Source organism: Capra hircus, chromosome 17 (genome assembly GCF_001704415.2).
Source record: "Capra hircus breed San Clemente chromosome 17, ASM170441v1, whole genome shotgun sequence".
NCBI lineage: Eukaryota > Metazoa > Chordata > Mammalia > Artiodactyla > Bovidae > Capra > Capra hircus.
Genome location: NC_030824.1, coordinates 18,030,073 through 18,045,801, shown reverse-complemented (window position 1 = coordinate 18,045,801; position 15,729 = coordinate 18,030,073). Strand labels below are relative to the sequence as shown.

The 15,729-nt window shown below is 52.4% G+C and overlaps 1 protein-coding gene across 1 annotated transcript; it reads right to left on the bottom strand.

Annotated features, from left to right (window-relative positions):
• LRRC43 (leucine rich repeat containing 43) lies at positions 64-15,518 on the bottom strand. The gene is made up of 13 exons (XM_018061202.1): positions 15,426-15,518; positions 13,868-14,128; positions 13,177-13,287; positions 11,505-11,644; positions 8,711-8,949; positions 7,661-7,848; positions 6,398-6,630; positions 6,092-6,233; positions 5,781-5,936; positions 5,502-5,690; positions 5,137-5,167; positions 3,284-3,417; positions 64-399 (listed from the first exon to the last, which is right to left on the bottom strand). The coding sequence occupies exons 1-13, from the start codon at positions 15,516-15,518 to the stop codon at positions 181-183; spliced, it is 2,136 nt and encodes a 711-aa protein (XP_017916691.1). The 3' UTR covers positions 64-180.

Below are 15,729 nucleotides of genomic sequence, written 5' to 3'. Positions count from 1 at the left end.
CGTTCCTCCCTGGCCAGCCGCCCCAACCCCGCTGCTAGCCGCCTGCTCCTCCCTAGCCAGCATTCCCCGTTCCTCCTGGCCAGCACCCCGCTCCCCGGACGCACGGCGGCGGCTGGACAGACCGGTGTCAGAACCAGCAGGCCGGACAGTCGCGGGGTCAGAACCACCTTTAATCCCGCCCTATATGACGAGGCCCCGGAGTGCCTCCTCCGTCGAGCGCCACTGGATCAGCTGGATCTGGATCTCCACCGTCAAGGGCTCGGGCTGATAGTCACTTTCGAACACTGAAACCAAAGATTTTACGTCTGAGGGAATATGAAAATGTGAATCCGGAGCGATGAGCGGATTGGCGGTGCACGGCAGACCCGGGCGACTCCGTCCCCAAAATGCAAACCTGACCTGGGTCCCCAGGCCAGCACGGTTTCAGAATTGCCCTGGGGTCTTAACCGTAATAAGGCATAAATCACATCTAATCAAGTCATTCAACAAGCTTCAATTTGAGTTACAAGATGAACTGGCTGCTTTTTCTTCAGACATCTTTTTCACTTGAAAGAAGGCTGACAAAATATGGTTATTTCTGCACTTCTTTGGCGGGCCCAGTGGCTAGGGCCCCACGCTCCCAATGCAAGGGGCCAGGTCCATTTCTGGTCAGGGAACTAAATCCCTCATGACCAGGGGCAGCCAAATCTCTATATATATATATATATTTAAAATACGGCTATTTCAGCATGAATATTTGGAAAATATTTTCTAAAAAACGAATGAAGCAAGCCTGGCACTCCAGGCAAAACATCTGAAAGCATTTGGATAAATACATTTATAACATTTGCACTTTCAGGTAGAACTTTGTAACATTGTATCTGCCACCATGAACTTAACAGTTTTTCAATACTGGAAGACTTTTCAAATGATAGGTTTGATGATAAAGAAATCCATTTGGAGATAATGGATAAAGAAACATGTGAACAGTTGGAAAATATGTGTAACTCAGTGAACCAATATTTCACAAAAAACAATGACCAGATGTTAGCAGTTGTTCATGAGTAAGACAGATGTTCAAAATGCAGTGTTTTTTTTTTAAAGGCAATGTAGACTAATGAATTTAACATAACTTATTATGAAAAACTTCATCCATATAGATTGTTTCCACGTTGTAACAACCTTCTTTTAAAAACTACTGGTTGTCAAGCCTGATGTAATGTCAAAGAATATCCACAATTATTTTAAAGTCTATTAAGGTATTTCCCTCTTTTCCAGTTGCATGTCCATGTGAGAATCTATTTTCTTCACACATTAACTACAGCAAACATCACACAGACTCACTGCAGAAGCACCTCTGCATATGTGGCTTCTCAGTTAAGCCAGACATTAAAGAAATCAGCAAAAATGTAAAAAGTAAAAGCTTTCTTTAAGCTCATTTTAATCCCAGGGCTTAACAATACAATTGCCTACAATTAGTGATAAAGAGAAAACTTTTAAAGCTTAAAGAGAGATAGAAAAAAAAGGACAGAATATATACAGAGGAACAAAGATAAAGATGACATCAGATTTATCATCAGAAAAAAAAAAAAAGCAAACCAGAGGACAGCAGCAGAACAGTGGCCATTTAAACACTCACATTTGAAAACTATCAACTTAAATTTCTGTCTTCCCTTCCCACTCTCCTTTGGGGGCTCCCACTCTGTGGATGTGATTTCCTTTGAATTTATGTCACTGATCACTAATGCTCTGTTCATTCTTTTTCCGGCCATTTTTCTCTCTGAGTTTAACTCTGGATAGTTTTTACTGCTTCAGGTTAGTTTCCTCAGTCTTCCTTCTGCATTGTCTAATCTGCCATTAATCCCACCGAGTACATTTTTCAAGTGATACTGTGGTTTTCATCTCTAAAATTCTGATTTATCTTCCATGTCACTATGTAACATGGTCAATCTTTCCTCTAGCTTCTTGGCTGTATGGAATATAATGATAAAGATGGATTTAATGTCCTTGTCTATGAATTCTATCATATATGTCATTGCTGAGTCAATTATAATTGATTCAGTTTCATTATATACTGAACTGTCTTGCTTTTTTACATGCCTGATAATTTCTCACTGGGTGGCAGACATTGTGAACTTACCTTGAGTGGCTGGCTACCTCACCTTGGCTTGGCTATTTCTGTATTCCTATCAACATCCTTAGGTTTTGTTTTAGGACACAGTTAAGTCTGACCCTTTCAGGTCTTGCTTTCTCTTCCTGCTCAGAATCTGTAGTGTTTCCCAGGGTACTGGGCTCAACCCTTTCCTATCAATAAGCTCATATTTTCATGGCTTTAAACACCACCTAGAAGCTGGTTCATTCATTCAATCGATGTGCTGGGAGCTGGAGATTGTGTGGCTTTAAAGGATACAAGCATAGCTCCTGCCCTCCTGGAGCTTACTCGTGTGTACATATGTGTGTGTGTGTATGTTAGTTACTCAGTCACGTCCAACTCTTTGCGACCCCATGGACTCTTTGCGTCCACCTGGCGCTCCTCTATCCATGGGTTCTCCAGGCAAGAATACGGGAGTGAGTTGCCATGCCCTCCTCCAAGGAATTTTCCTAACCCAGGGATCGAACTCAGGTCTCCCACATTGCAGGCAGATTCTTTACCATCTGATCCGCTAGGGAAGCCCAAGATCTCACGTGCTGCGGGACAACTAAGCCCGTGTGCTGCAACTACTGAGCTCGCACTCTAGAACCCGTGCTCTGCAACGAGAAGCCCCTGCAGTGAGAGGCCCTTGCACTGCTCCTAGAGAGTAGCCCCCATTCACCGCCCCTAGAGAAAGCCTGCGTGCAGCATGAAGACCTGGTGCAGCCATAAATAAATAAAATTTAAAAAATTAAGCACCTACACAGATTCACATCTATGTAGCTATCATTGTGATACCTGTGATCATTGTGATTTCCTGTAAAGGAAAACACAGGATGTTGTGAAGAATATAAAGGGCCTAACCCCAACCAGACGATCAGCTTCCCTGGAGAAGGGTCACGGAAGCTGACTGACCTAGGAAGCAGCAGCGGAGTGAGTGGGAAGTGTGCAGTAAGTCCTCTGAGTAGACATGCCCCGTGCAGGCTAAGGAAACTGCAGGCATTCTGAGTGAAGACCACCAGGCGGTCTGACCAGGGCAGAGGAGATGGAGTCAGAGAAGAGGAGGCAGCTCAGCAGCACAGTCGACCATGGGGACTCTGGATGCACACTCGACTCAACTTCTCAAACTTCACGTCCCCAAAGCTGAGCTCATCTTCCCGCCGCCCCCCGCACCGCCAGGCCCCAGTCACTGCCTGGCAGAAGTCCCGCCTGCGCTTGCACCTGCTCCCCAGTCACCAAGTCGGCCTGTTCCTTCTTCCTCATGGCTCTCTGCTCCGTCTTCTCCACACCATCCTCACCACCCATTCCTAAGTCCAGGCTCTGATTCTTGCCTTAAGTGCTTCTTTTTTTTTTTAAGGTGACTTTTTTTTCCAGCAAGAGAAAATTCTCATAAAATTCAAAACATTTAAACCATTTAAAAGCATACAGTTCGGTGACTTTTAGTAAATTTACAATGTTGTGCAACCATCACCACTAATTCCAGAACGTTTTCATCACCCCAGATGGAAACCCATTAGGCAGTCACACCCCTTTCCCCTCTCCCACTTCCAGGCAACCACTGATCTACTCTCTGTCTCTATGGACTTGACTAATCTCGACATTTCATATAACATGGAATCACACACTGCGCAGTCTTTTGTGTCTGGCTTCTTGCCCTCAGCACTGAGTTTTCAAGCTTTACCCATGGAGTTGGATGTGTCAGGGATTCATTCCTTTTCATGATGGAATAATTGTATGGGGACTTCTCTGGTGGTCCAGTGGCGAAGACGAGTCTGAGCTCTCAATGCAGGGAGCCCAGGTTCGATCCCTGGTCAGGGAACTGGATCCCACATGCCACAGCTAAAAGGTCTCAAGTCCCACAGCTAAAGATCATGCACGCTGCAACTAAAGAACTGGACTGCCACAACTAAGCCCTGGCACAGCAAGTAATTTTTTTCTCTGAAAAATCCCACCGTATGGGTAGATCACATTTTGGTTATCCAGTTCATCCACTGATGGTCATCTGGGCTGTTTCCACATTGCCTGCTGCTAACAGCACTGCTATGATCTTACCTAGACTTTTGCAGCAGTCTCCCAACTGAGCAATGTCTTCCATCTTTCCCCGTAAGCCAAACAGTTCTAAAAGTTAAATCTAAAACTTGCCTATTCCAATGCTGCCACTGCCCACACAACAAGCCCGAGATCCTCATACAGCAAAGAAGAGCTAATGCCCTGCAGGAGCTTCCCAGGTAGGGCTCACATGGTGAAAGGACCTGCCTGCCAATGCAGGAGACATAAGGCACCAGTTCAGTCCCTGGGTGGGGAAGAGCCCTTGGAGGAGGGTCAAGTATTCTTGCCTGGAGAATCCCCACGGACAGAGGAGCCTGGCGGGGCACAGTCCACGGGGTCGCAAAGATTCAGAGACGACTGAGCAACTTAGCATGCTGTGCAGGAGCAGGATTACCGCTGAGCCGGAAGGACACTGGACCCCCGAACCCAAGCCTCCCCTCCCCACTCCGTCCTGCCCCGCCCCAGGACCCCTGTCCTGCCCGGGGCAGGCCCCTGTGCACAGGGCCACAGGGAAGACTCAGGGCTTGGTCCTCAAGGTAGGCGTGGCCCTCCCATCGGGTGGAAAATACGACTCTCCATCCTCCCATCCCTTCAGACCCCAGTCAGGCTGAGCCCTCAGGGAGTCCTGCCATATTTGTGCCCTTCCCCAAACTCCCGTGTGGAAATCCCAGCCCCCCAGGGTGATGCTGTTGGGAGGTGGGGCCTTTGGAAGGTGATTATGTCATGAGGGTGGGGGGGTGGTTGGTGCTGGCCCCTCTCCCACCAGGTGAGGACCCAGGGAGAAGGTGCCAACCAGGCCAAGGGCTGTCACCTGGTGCTGCTGGCATCTTGGTCTTGGACTTCCCCTCCAGTGCAGCTGGAAAGCAATGTCTGGTGTTCACTTGCCACCTGCCCTGGGGCAACTTACGGCAACCCTAATGGACCAGAGCTGGTCCTCGGCAAAGCCTCCCTGCCCTCTGCCCCTCATCGGCACCTACCTTTTTTACCTTTCTTATTCTTCTTTGCATCCTGAGAGAGAGAACCACAGAATAGGTTCCTCACTGGAGTAGGGGGGTACCGGGGGAGAGCTGGGTCCAGACGCTAGCGGGTGAGAGCTCCCTGGCCAGGGTCCCTCTTAGACCAGGGGGTTGAGGCAGGGGTCTCCGGAGGAGGAGCTGCCTGGCCTGCCTGCTAGCCTGGCCCTTCAAACTCGAGAAGACCACCCATCGGGCAGATGACCTTTGTTGCATGCCCCACCCCCACCCTCTTGTGGTTCTACTCCCCCTTCCCCAACCCACCTCCCTCCCTCCCCTCCCCCCCAGGCATCTGTGGGCTGGGGAGGGGTGTGTGGGGGCCGTTATACCCTGTTAAGTGTCAGCCGGTCAGCTTCCAAGGTCCGGATCACCCCAAAGTTGCACACGGTAGACACAAACGACTCCCCCGCCAGCAGGGCCTCTAGCACCACTGGGCTGCTGCCCAGCACCCGCAGGATGGGCGGGTCCTGGTGCATCTCCTTAGGAAGCTCCTTCTGCTTCTTGCTCCCCTTTTGTGCCTGTGGGGAGAGGCCAGGTGGGTGGACGGGGTGGGCAGGGGGCCAGGAGCATCTCCCACCACTCAGGCCACCGCCCCCACCTGGAGGTACCTTGGGGGGTTCTTTCTCCCCTTTGTCTGCCTTGTCTTTGCCCTTCTTGTCTTTCTTGTCTTTCTCCTTCTCCTTCTTGTCCTTCTCTCCTTTGCCCTTCTTAGCAGCCAAGGGACTGTCTGAGGAAGGCGGCTGCTCCACAGGCCAGGAGAGAATCTAGGGAGTGGAGGCGGGGAGGGGGCTAGCGGGGATCTTTCCGGAAAAGCACAGAGACCTCACCAATGAGGGCGCAGGGCTACAGATACCCGACAGAAAAGCAGAGCACAGGAGACAGGGGCAGCGTATGAAGCCTGGAGAACGCTGGCACCCACCTTCTCCTCCACGACGGTGACCGTGGTCCCTGAGAGCAGGAAGGCCTTGAGCGGCACCAGGTCCTTCAGCGTGTGCTGCAGCTCGTAGTTGCAGGGGATGACGTCAGACCAGGGCTTGGGCACCGTGCTGAAGAGCACTGTCCTTGGGAGCAGAGAGGCCACATGGTGGCGGGCTGTGCCATCCGGGGAGGGCTTTGAGAAGATCAGCAAAGCCAGGGACAGAAGGCCAGGAGGGATGGGGGCACAGAAAACAGTAAACACCCAGTGTGGTCTGGGCCTGGCCCCCAGCCACGTGAGCATCCTTACCCCGGGGATGGGCAGAGCCGGGGATCCAGGAGCGGCCGCAGCTTGGCCAGCTCTTCTGCAGAGCCTATGGACTGTGGCAACGGCTCGGAAGCGCCAGAGACGATGGACTCCTCCATCTCCCCCAACTCAGACAGGGAGGCCAGCCCTGACTCCGAGGACTCTTCTATGTCTTCGATGATTTCTTCCAGAATGTCCTCACCCAGCTGTTCCAAGCTGGAAGGGGGCTTGATGATCTGTCAAAGACGTGAAAATACATTCAAGACTGCCGGCCTCAGAGCTCACGCCCAACATGACGCGCACATGGTGCGAATGGGCACCTGTGCTTGATGGATGTGAAGCAAAGAAACGCATGGCCTTAGAGGGCAAGAAGTTAAAAACCAACCAAGCAAACAAAGAAAACACCCAGTCTTGATTCTTCTGAAAGTTCTATGTTAAGAGTAAAGACAGGGACTTCCCTGGATGTTCAGTGGCTAAGACTCCGAGCTCCCAACGCAGAGGGCCTGGCTTTAATCCCTGGGAACTAGATCCCACACACCACAACTAAAGATCCTGCATGCCACAGCAAAGATGGAAGGTCTAACATTCTGCAACTAAGACCCGGCACAGACAAATAAATAAATGAATAATAATAATAAAGAGTAAAAACAGTAACAATTTCTTCACACCTTAGGAAACCCTCACATTTCTCCTAGTCGGATGACACTGTTGGGTTTTCTTGTGATGGGAAGGGAGAAGGGAGGTACAGGGGGAGTTGGAGGACAGGGTCGGGAGGCCAGCAGCCTAGTCCTCAGAATCTGGGCTGCTTCCTTGTTAGGTCCTTTGCTTCTCTTTCAAGGGGGATGACGAAGGGGTGAGCATGACTGAGAATCACTCCAGCTTCAAGGGGCTTCCCAGGTGGTGCTAGTGGTAACGAACCCACTTGCAGGAGACATAAGAGATGTGGGTTCGATCCCTGGGTCGGGAAGATCCCCTGGAGGAGGAGATGGCACCCCACTCCAGTATTCTTGCTGGGACAATCCCAGGGACAGAGGAGCCCGGAGGCTACAGTCCAGGGGATCGCAAAGAGTTGGACACGGCTGAAGCGACTGAGCAAGCCAGCAACACCAGCTTCAAGAAAGGGGCTGAGCAGAAGCTGCCTTCCTGTTCAGAGGAGGGTATGCATTGGAAAGATCCATGCTAAGGGGTTTCCTGGTTTCCCTAAAGCCATCCTGTCTGCACAGGGGACCCTGAGAGCCCAAGGGCAGAGCTGCCCCAGGCACCCACCTCAGCCAGGACTCCGCTGTATTGGCTTCCCTCGCCTTCTTCGTCTTCTACAAAATCGTACGTCACATAGTAATTGTAAGTGATGAAAGGGCCTTGGGGCCCTGGTTCTGGGTCCAAGACCGAGGAGTCCAGCACCCCTCGGAGGTTTCCAACAGTCACCAATATCTGCGCCTCAGGCGCCAGGAGATCTGCAGGAGGGAACAGGCAGGGGTGAGGGGAACCGAGGGATGAGATGGACAGAGAGCAAAGGAGGCCAGGTGAGCACGCCTCCTGCCTCCTGCCTCCTGCTCTGAGCTGGGCTGAGCCTCACTTTGCAGACTTGGGTTCATGTCCCAGCGCTGCCAAGTTCAACATGCAGGGAACTGGGGTAAGTCTCAGGGGCTTCCCTGGTGGCTTGAACAGTAAAAAATCCGCCTGCAATGGGTTCGATCCCTGGGTCAGGAAGATCCCCTGGAGATGGGAATGGCTACCCACTCCAGTATCCTTGCCTGGAGAAGTCCAAGGACAGATGTTACAGCCCATGGGGTCACAAAGAGTCAAAACATGACTGTGTGACTGACACTTTCACTTTCCTTTGGGCAAGACGCCCCTCTTCAGCCTTGTTTTCCTGATCTGTATAATAGAAACGACAGGAACTGCTTTGCAGGATCCTTGCAGATTGAGGCTATGTGACTTTAGCCGGTGCCTGACAGGCAGAGAGCAGAGCTGTTATACCCTGTATCATCACCCTGACCTTGAGAAGACTCTGGTACAGCCACAAGAGGTGATTTCAAGCCACCAGCAAGCCAAGAAGCTGATTTAAAGAATGTTTCCCATTTGTCTTGGAAGGAAGGGAAGGGACTCCCAACCCCCTACCATTTCTGTCCCCAAATCTCAATCACGCGGATCAAAATCTGGCAGAGAACTCTGCCCAAGAAAGTGAGTTACACCTGACCAGGGTCTGAGTCAGCCGAGCTGGGTGACAAACAAGACATGTGCACCCAGTAGGGAGGTGGTTGGGCCGGGGAGCCCTCAACAATTCCCCCAAGCCCTGCGCCTTGGCCCCCTCACCCTCACTGTGGCTGAGCCCCCGGAAGAGATGCTTCTCGCTGGACGCCACGGTGATGTCATCCAGCACACAGAGCCTGGCCAGGCTGTCGATGGTGAAGCCCCGGTAGTGGGGCACCAGGGCCAGTGGATTGCCCTGGAGGAGCAGCAGCCTCAGGTGCTGCAGTGTCTGCAGGCCGGCCACCATGCTGTGCAGGTCCATCAGGTTGTTGAAGCTCAGGTCCAGGGAGACGAGGTTGGGCCTGAAAGGCGAGCGGCACAGCCCAGGAGCATGAGGCCAGGTGAGCAGAGCGGTGGGGACAGGCAGCCGCAGTCATGACGCTGCGCCTGCCTCCGCTAGCACCCCCAGCACCCCAAGTCACGGCTGGACAAGGCCTGGTGCTGAGGGCGGGATGGGAGACTGTGGCCCTCCCTGACACTCAGGCCTCAAGCTGCTCTTGATCCGAGCTAGCCTCCTGTCCGGATGGAGCCCCCGGTTCCCCCGACCCCCTTGCTGTTTCTGTGCACAGAGGTGGCCGTCACATCCTGCCTCCACTCAACTTGTATGTGTATAGACCTCTTCTCAGCTAACCATCCGGCTATCTCCCAGACATCTAGAAGGTACTCAGCAGAGATGGACAGACTGGCGAGGAAGGTGGAGGCAGGCCTCTGTACGGAGGGGCCGTGGGGGTGGGTAGGAGAGCCCGACAAACAGGGGGGCCTGGGAAGAGAGGGTGTGAGGCTTGAAGGGTCTAGAAGCTGGAAGAAGTGCCCCAGAGTCAGACCAGGCCATGACTGTGGGAAGCAGTCTGGTTTGTTCCTTTTTTTTTTTTAATATTTACTTATTTATTTGACTGCACCAGGTCTCGGTCGTGGGTGTGGAATTTACTTCCCTGACCAAGAATCAAACCCAGGCCCCCTGCTTTGGGAGTGTGGAGTCTTAGCCACTGGACTGCCAGGGAAGTCCCTGGTTTGTTTCTTGGGGCACAAGAAGAACCAGCTGCTAGGAACAGAGGAGGCACCCTGTACCTTCCACCCGGTGGCAGGCCTCCCTACTGTGCAAACCAGAAAGTGAATGGATTCCAGCCCTGAGAGCAGCGGCAACAACAACAGTTCACAAGGGGACACCTCATCAGCACAATCCCGCCATCACACGTGACCATCTCCAGCCTCAGGGCAGCTTTCCCAGGTGGCCTGGGAACGTGCTCTTGGAAGGCCTGTCTCTGACCCTAATTTCCTCCAGTTAGGGAGGAAATTCCTGTCCTTTCCTGCCCTTCTTTCCTCCTCTCATCCTGCCCTGATGTTGACCAGCCAGTCACAGAAATACCTGAGAAGAACACTTCGTTTGGACCAGCACACAGCTTTTGCCCAATACCAGCCTCCTTCAGGAGAACTGGTGGAAGCATCAGAAAGATGGATTCGCAGGATGTGTACCCTCCTTTTGAATTCAAAACAGCAAAAGATGGCGCTTTCACACATACATGTTTCTATGAAGTCCACACTCAGCATCAAGCAGGTGATGTTATCATAAGCCTGTTTCCCAAATCAGAGACCAGAACACTTAAGGGACGTCCCTGGAGGTTCAGTGGTTAACACTCCACGGTTCCACAGCAGGGAGTGCGGGTTTGGTCCCTGGTTGGGGAACTAAGATCCTACATGCCATGTGGCCAAAAATTTTAGATGAATAAATTAATAAAAAATAACCAGAATGCCTAGAACTCTGGCAGAGTTCTGAACTCAGCTGTCACACACAACCCAAAGTGTGTGTTCTCTTCCTGTGCCCCGTAGCCTCCCTGACAACGGAGGCCAGTGGAAGTCAGGGATTGGAATTGTGCGTGGTCGAGGCTGTGCAGAGGCAGCTTTGTCAAGATAGAGAAAGAGGAGGAGGAGGAAATTAGGGTCAGAGACAGGCCTTCCACGAGCACGTTCCCAGGCCACCTGGGAAAGCTGCCCTGCTCCTTGAGGCCTTCCTGGGCTGTGAGGAAAGAATTGTCGTGAACCTCAGCCCAGGGAGGTCTGCCTGGGATGCTGGGCCCCAGGAATCCTCACAGAGGACTTGACAGGCCTCTCTGGCCCAGCTTCCTCTGAGGGAGGGTCTTTTTTGTCTTTTTTAATGTGGATCATTTTTAAAGTCTGTAGTGAATATGTTACAATGTTGTTTCTGTTTTATGTTTTAGGGGTTATCAGCCCCAAGGCACGTGGAATCTTAGCTCCCTGACCAGGGATTGAACCTGCAACGCCCTGCATTGGAAGGCAAAGTCCTAACCACTGGACTGCCGAGGAAGTCCCTCCTCTGATAGGCTTTCACGGGTGGTCTCTGCTGCCCTCAGACGTCTCAGATTGACCACTGCTCACCCACCAAGGAGACAAAGTCAGAGCAGGCTTGTCTGTAGGGCAGCGGCTCGCAGGTGGGGGGGATGGCTTTGCCCCCCGGTGGCCATGTGGCACTTTGGGTTGTCACAGCAGGTCTGGGGTGGACGCTCCTGGCCTCTGATGGGTGGAGGCCAGGGAGCTGCAGGACGGCCCTCAGAACCAAGAATTCACTGGCCCAAACAGCAAGAGGAATCCTGAATTGGAAGCATGTCCTCAAAGCAAAAGGTCCGCTCACTCTCATTGGCTCTTGGTGCCCTTCCCTGGACCTCAGTGGGATTTTTGGTTTATGGGGTCAGAGAAAAAAACCCTAGGTCTGGACTTAGCAGCCAACCAGGAGTTATTACAGAAAAGAGCAAAGCTGAGTTCCCCAAGTCATCAGCTTAGAGGGGCCCCCACGGCATGTCCAGCCCCCTCCTTCCTCTTCCCACGGGGGCTCCCGAGTTACCAGTGGTCGCTGGTGACATGCAGACTCTCCAGGTGGCCCAGGAGGTTGTTATGGCCCAGCCCCAAGTGCTGGAGCCGTGGGGGCGGGTGATGGCACAGACACTCCATGCTAGTTATCTTGTTGCCGTACAGTTCCAGGACCTGAGACGAGCAGACAGACAGCCTGTGAGCCCAGGGAGAACAGAGTTCATCCCCTCCTTCAGCCCTGGGCAACTTAGGAGGGGAGCTTCGAAGTACTCAGGCCTTGTCTCTCTCTGCGCACCTGGACTCCCTTCTAAGGATCCGGGAAGAGGAACTTCCCTGGTGGTCCAGTGGCTAAGACTCCACGTTCTCAGTGCAGGGGTCCAGGTTCAATTCCTGGTCAGGGAACTAGATCCCATATGCTGCTGCTAAGACCCAGTGTAGCCAACTAAATAAGTATTAAAAAATTAAGTAAAAAGTATGATAATAAAGTAAATATAGCCTTTGGGTTGGTGATTTTAAAAAAAGAGTTCGAGAAGAAAATATTTCTCCAGCAGCTGTCAGAAAGCTTCTTTTCCTTTTGCAAAGGAAACTTTAAAATATGGAGTGGAGGTAATGTCGGAGAGGATGAGAAGGGACGTCTGTAATATTTTGGCAACTTCCCAATCCATGGCAGTTGTCCCTGGGGAAGCCAAAGTGCCCCTGGACCAAAGGAATAAACCCAAAGATAGCAGAGTTCTTGTGTTTCTCCTCCCAGGCCTTCCTCATTTTCTTCTTGAGCACAGCACTGAGACATACAGTGGAGCCTCTTCTGCCATCAAATTTACTAGTCTCAGCATTTAATTTAAAACTGAGACTATTTCGATATACTCAGCTGAAGACTCATAATATTGTCTGGCCTACCATTTTTTCATTGTGGTTTTATATATATTAAAACAAAATTTGTGATTTCAACCCTTTTTAAGTGACAATTCAGCAGCATTAAGTACACTCACTCAGGGTACAACCATCATGATCACTATCCATTTCCAAAACTTTTCATCACCCCACACAGAAATCTACCCACTGAACATCTCCCCAGTCCCTTCCTGCTCCCCCTAGTAACCTCTAATGTACTTTCTGTCTCTCTGGATTTGCCTCTTCTATGTATTTCACATAATCATCCAATACGTGGCTTTTTGTGTCCGACCTCCTTCATTCAGCATCACGTTTTCAAGGTCATCCATGTTCATTTCATTGTTTTTTTCTTGCCACACTGTGTGGCATGAGGGATCTTAGTTCCCCAACCAGGGATCGATCCCATGCCCCCTTAGGTGGAAGCAAGGAGTCTTCCACACTGGACTGCCAGGGAAGTCCCTGTCATGCCTTTTCATGACTGTGTAGACAGACCACATTTTGCGGCTCCCTTCATCTGCTGATAACACACAGGCTGTCTTCACCTTTTGGCAACTGTGAACAGTGAACACTGGCGTACAGGAATCTGAGTCCCTGCCTTCGAGGCTTTGGGGTGTATACCTAGGAAGGGAATTTCTGAGCCACGTGGAAATCCTGTGTTTCACTTTTTAAGGGATCTGGCCAAACTTTCAAAAGCCTTGGACCCACCCTTAGCACAAGACATGATGGTCAAACCTCTTGGGGAGTGGGCAAGGAAGGGGCAGAGTTTCTGGGCAGCTCTGGCTCCAAGACCCAGCATGGAACCTGGGCTCCTTTACCTTGAGAGTTGGGGGCAGGTTGGTGGTGTCAATCTCCTTGATTTGATTAGCACTCAGCACCAACTCTTCAAGCTTCACAAATTTCAGGAGCTCTTTGTCCACCAGGCTCACCTGGAAGGGAGGAAAGGGAGATCGGAGCTGCAGTGGCCGGGGAGGCCCTGGAGTCTACTTGAGGACAGCAACGGTGTGCCCAGCCTCAGAGAGCAACCGCCCCACACCCCAACCCGCTTCCTCTCCTGTGCTCCTTTCCTGCAGCCTTCTGCCAGGGCCTGCAGTGGCCTCTCACCTCTCAAGCCTCACCCCTCCTCTGACACCCTTCCGGCTTCCCTGTCTTGTGTCCCTTGCTGGACTGTCAGCTCCCGAGGGCAAGGATCAGAGGCATGGTGAACTCTGTGCTCTTAAGGGACCACTCTAATTTACATTCCGCAGGGTCAGGCCAGAAACTTCAGGGGCCTGTCTGTGAATCCTCAGTTGACTTTGGCTCCAAGGACATTACGGGCCATCCTGGCTAGGCCTCCCTTCTCTGCGGCAACAAACTGGGCAAGTTTGCTGGGCTTGGTAGCCCTGCTCGGTGGACAAGCTGGTGAGATTAATCAGGAGGAGGGCAGGGCTAGGTCTTATCACCCAGTCCCGTAGGGGAATGGCTCCCCTCTCATCATCCCTGTACTTGAGGCTCACTCCCAGCACTCACATCCTTGTCCACCACCCGGAGCGACCTGAAGTAGGTGTAGAAGAAACTGTCTTTGAGCATCAGTGGATTCTGGATGGCCAGCTCTTTCAGGAAAAGGTCCTCGGCGCTTGAGCCCTCCACCAGAGCCCAGGGTGAGTGGGCGCTGCGGACTAGGCCCAGCAGATCCTCTACCGTCTCCTCCCCAGGGCTCAGGGCCTTTTCCTGTCTGGGGATCAGCTCCCGCCATGCTCGGCTAGTTTGAGGAAGAAATCGTGACTTATTCTGCAGTAAGGGAAGGGGGGAGGAATAGAATTTCTCTTTATGACTCATCCCCTCTCAAGGATTCGAAACTCCTAAAATGGAATAGACTATAAGACAGGACGATCAGGGTGAGCTTAGAAGCCAGGAGGTGTAAAAGGCAATCTGTGGGAGGTACTTAGCCAGGAAAGGTTTCTGAAGCAGAGGCGGCAAAGGCTGAACATCCGGCCCTTTAGATGCCATAAGTGGAGGATGAAAGATTTTGGTCCTTGAGTTTACTGTCTTCCACCCCTTCGTCTTGAAAGACGTCTGCCTATGAAACCCCAAAGCACAGCACAATGCCAGGCACACAGTAGAGGCCCAGTCAATGTTTGTTCATCAAACAAGTTAGTTTCTTGATTAGCATCTCGGTTTTCTCTTCTATGAAAATGGGGACCAGCCTGACAAGGGAATATGGGGTCCCAGCTTCCCACTAGTCAATCCTAAAGGAAATCAGCCCTGAATATTCATTGGAAGGACTGATGCTGAAGCTGAAGCTCCAATACTTTGGCCACCTGATGCAAAGAGCTGACTCATTGGAAAAGACCCTGATGATGGGAAAGACTAAGGGCAGGAGAAGGGGATGACAGGATGAGATGGTTGGATGGCATCACCGACTTATTGAACATGAGTGTGAGCAAACTCTGGGAAAGAGTGAAGGACAGGGAAGCCTGGTGTGCTGCAGTCCATGGGGTCACAAAGAGTCGGACAGGAACACCAAAAAGCTTCCCACCAAGCCCATGGGAACCATTCATGACTCAGGACTTCCTGGCACACTTGAGAAGCCCCTGGTTCTGAAGGTCATGCTCCTCCTGCACTTAGCTGGTGAGGACAGCCCCTTTGGCCACATCGCAGCAGGGTCCTAACTATAAACCTGCTCTCAGGACGATATTTCACCCCTAAAGGAGGCTGGTGTCTTTAAGAGTGCCTGCCCTGCGGTCCGCTCTGCTTGAGGCGGGGTCCCTGCCCTCTACCCTGGGTGAGCGCCCACAGGCCACAGGTGGGGGCCTGTCTCGTCCTACTCTGCAGCGTCCCTGTTCCCACAGTCCACCCCCATCCCCACCCCCAGGTCAGGACGCTCCCTAAACGCCCAGATCCAAACATCCTCTCCAGGCTTCTCCTTATCAACCAACTCCTGGGGCTGGTGGCGCCCTCAGGACCCAGAGCCAGCCCTTCCCCTGCCCCGCTCTGCGTCCCTAGGCCCTGGCCTGGCCCCTGGTCGGTCCCCTCCGTTTCCCAGACCCCCGAGCCCCTCCCCCGGCCGCCCCGCCAGCGCCCGCACCCAGCTGCCGGTGCCGCACGGGAACTCGTGCAGACACAATTGTCGCAGGTGCTCCCGGACCGCGGCGCTCAAGGTCCGGGTCTCCGGCTCCATGCTCGCTCGTTTGACACTCCAGCTGGTTGCTAGGCAACCGCCCGGACGCTCCAGGCGGCGGAGGCGCGGTTGCGCAGGCGCTCCTGGAACCCACTATTCTCGCTTGCGGACACTTCCCGCAGCCAGGAATTAGAGAACCAGCTGCACCGGGTTAGCAATACTCTACCCATCACCGCCTGGGGGTGATTACTGTGGTGGCCCCGGCAGGTAT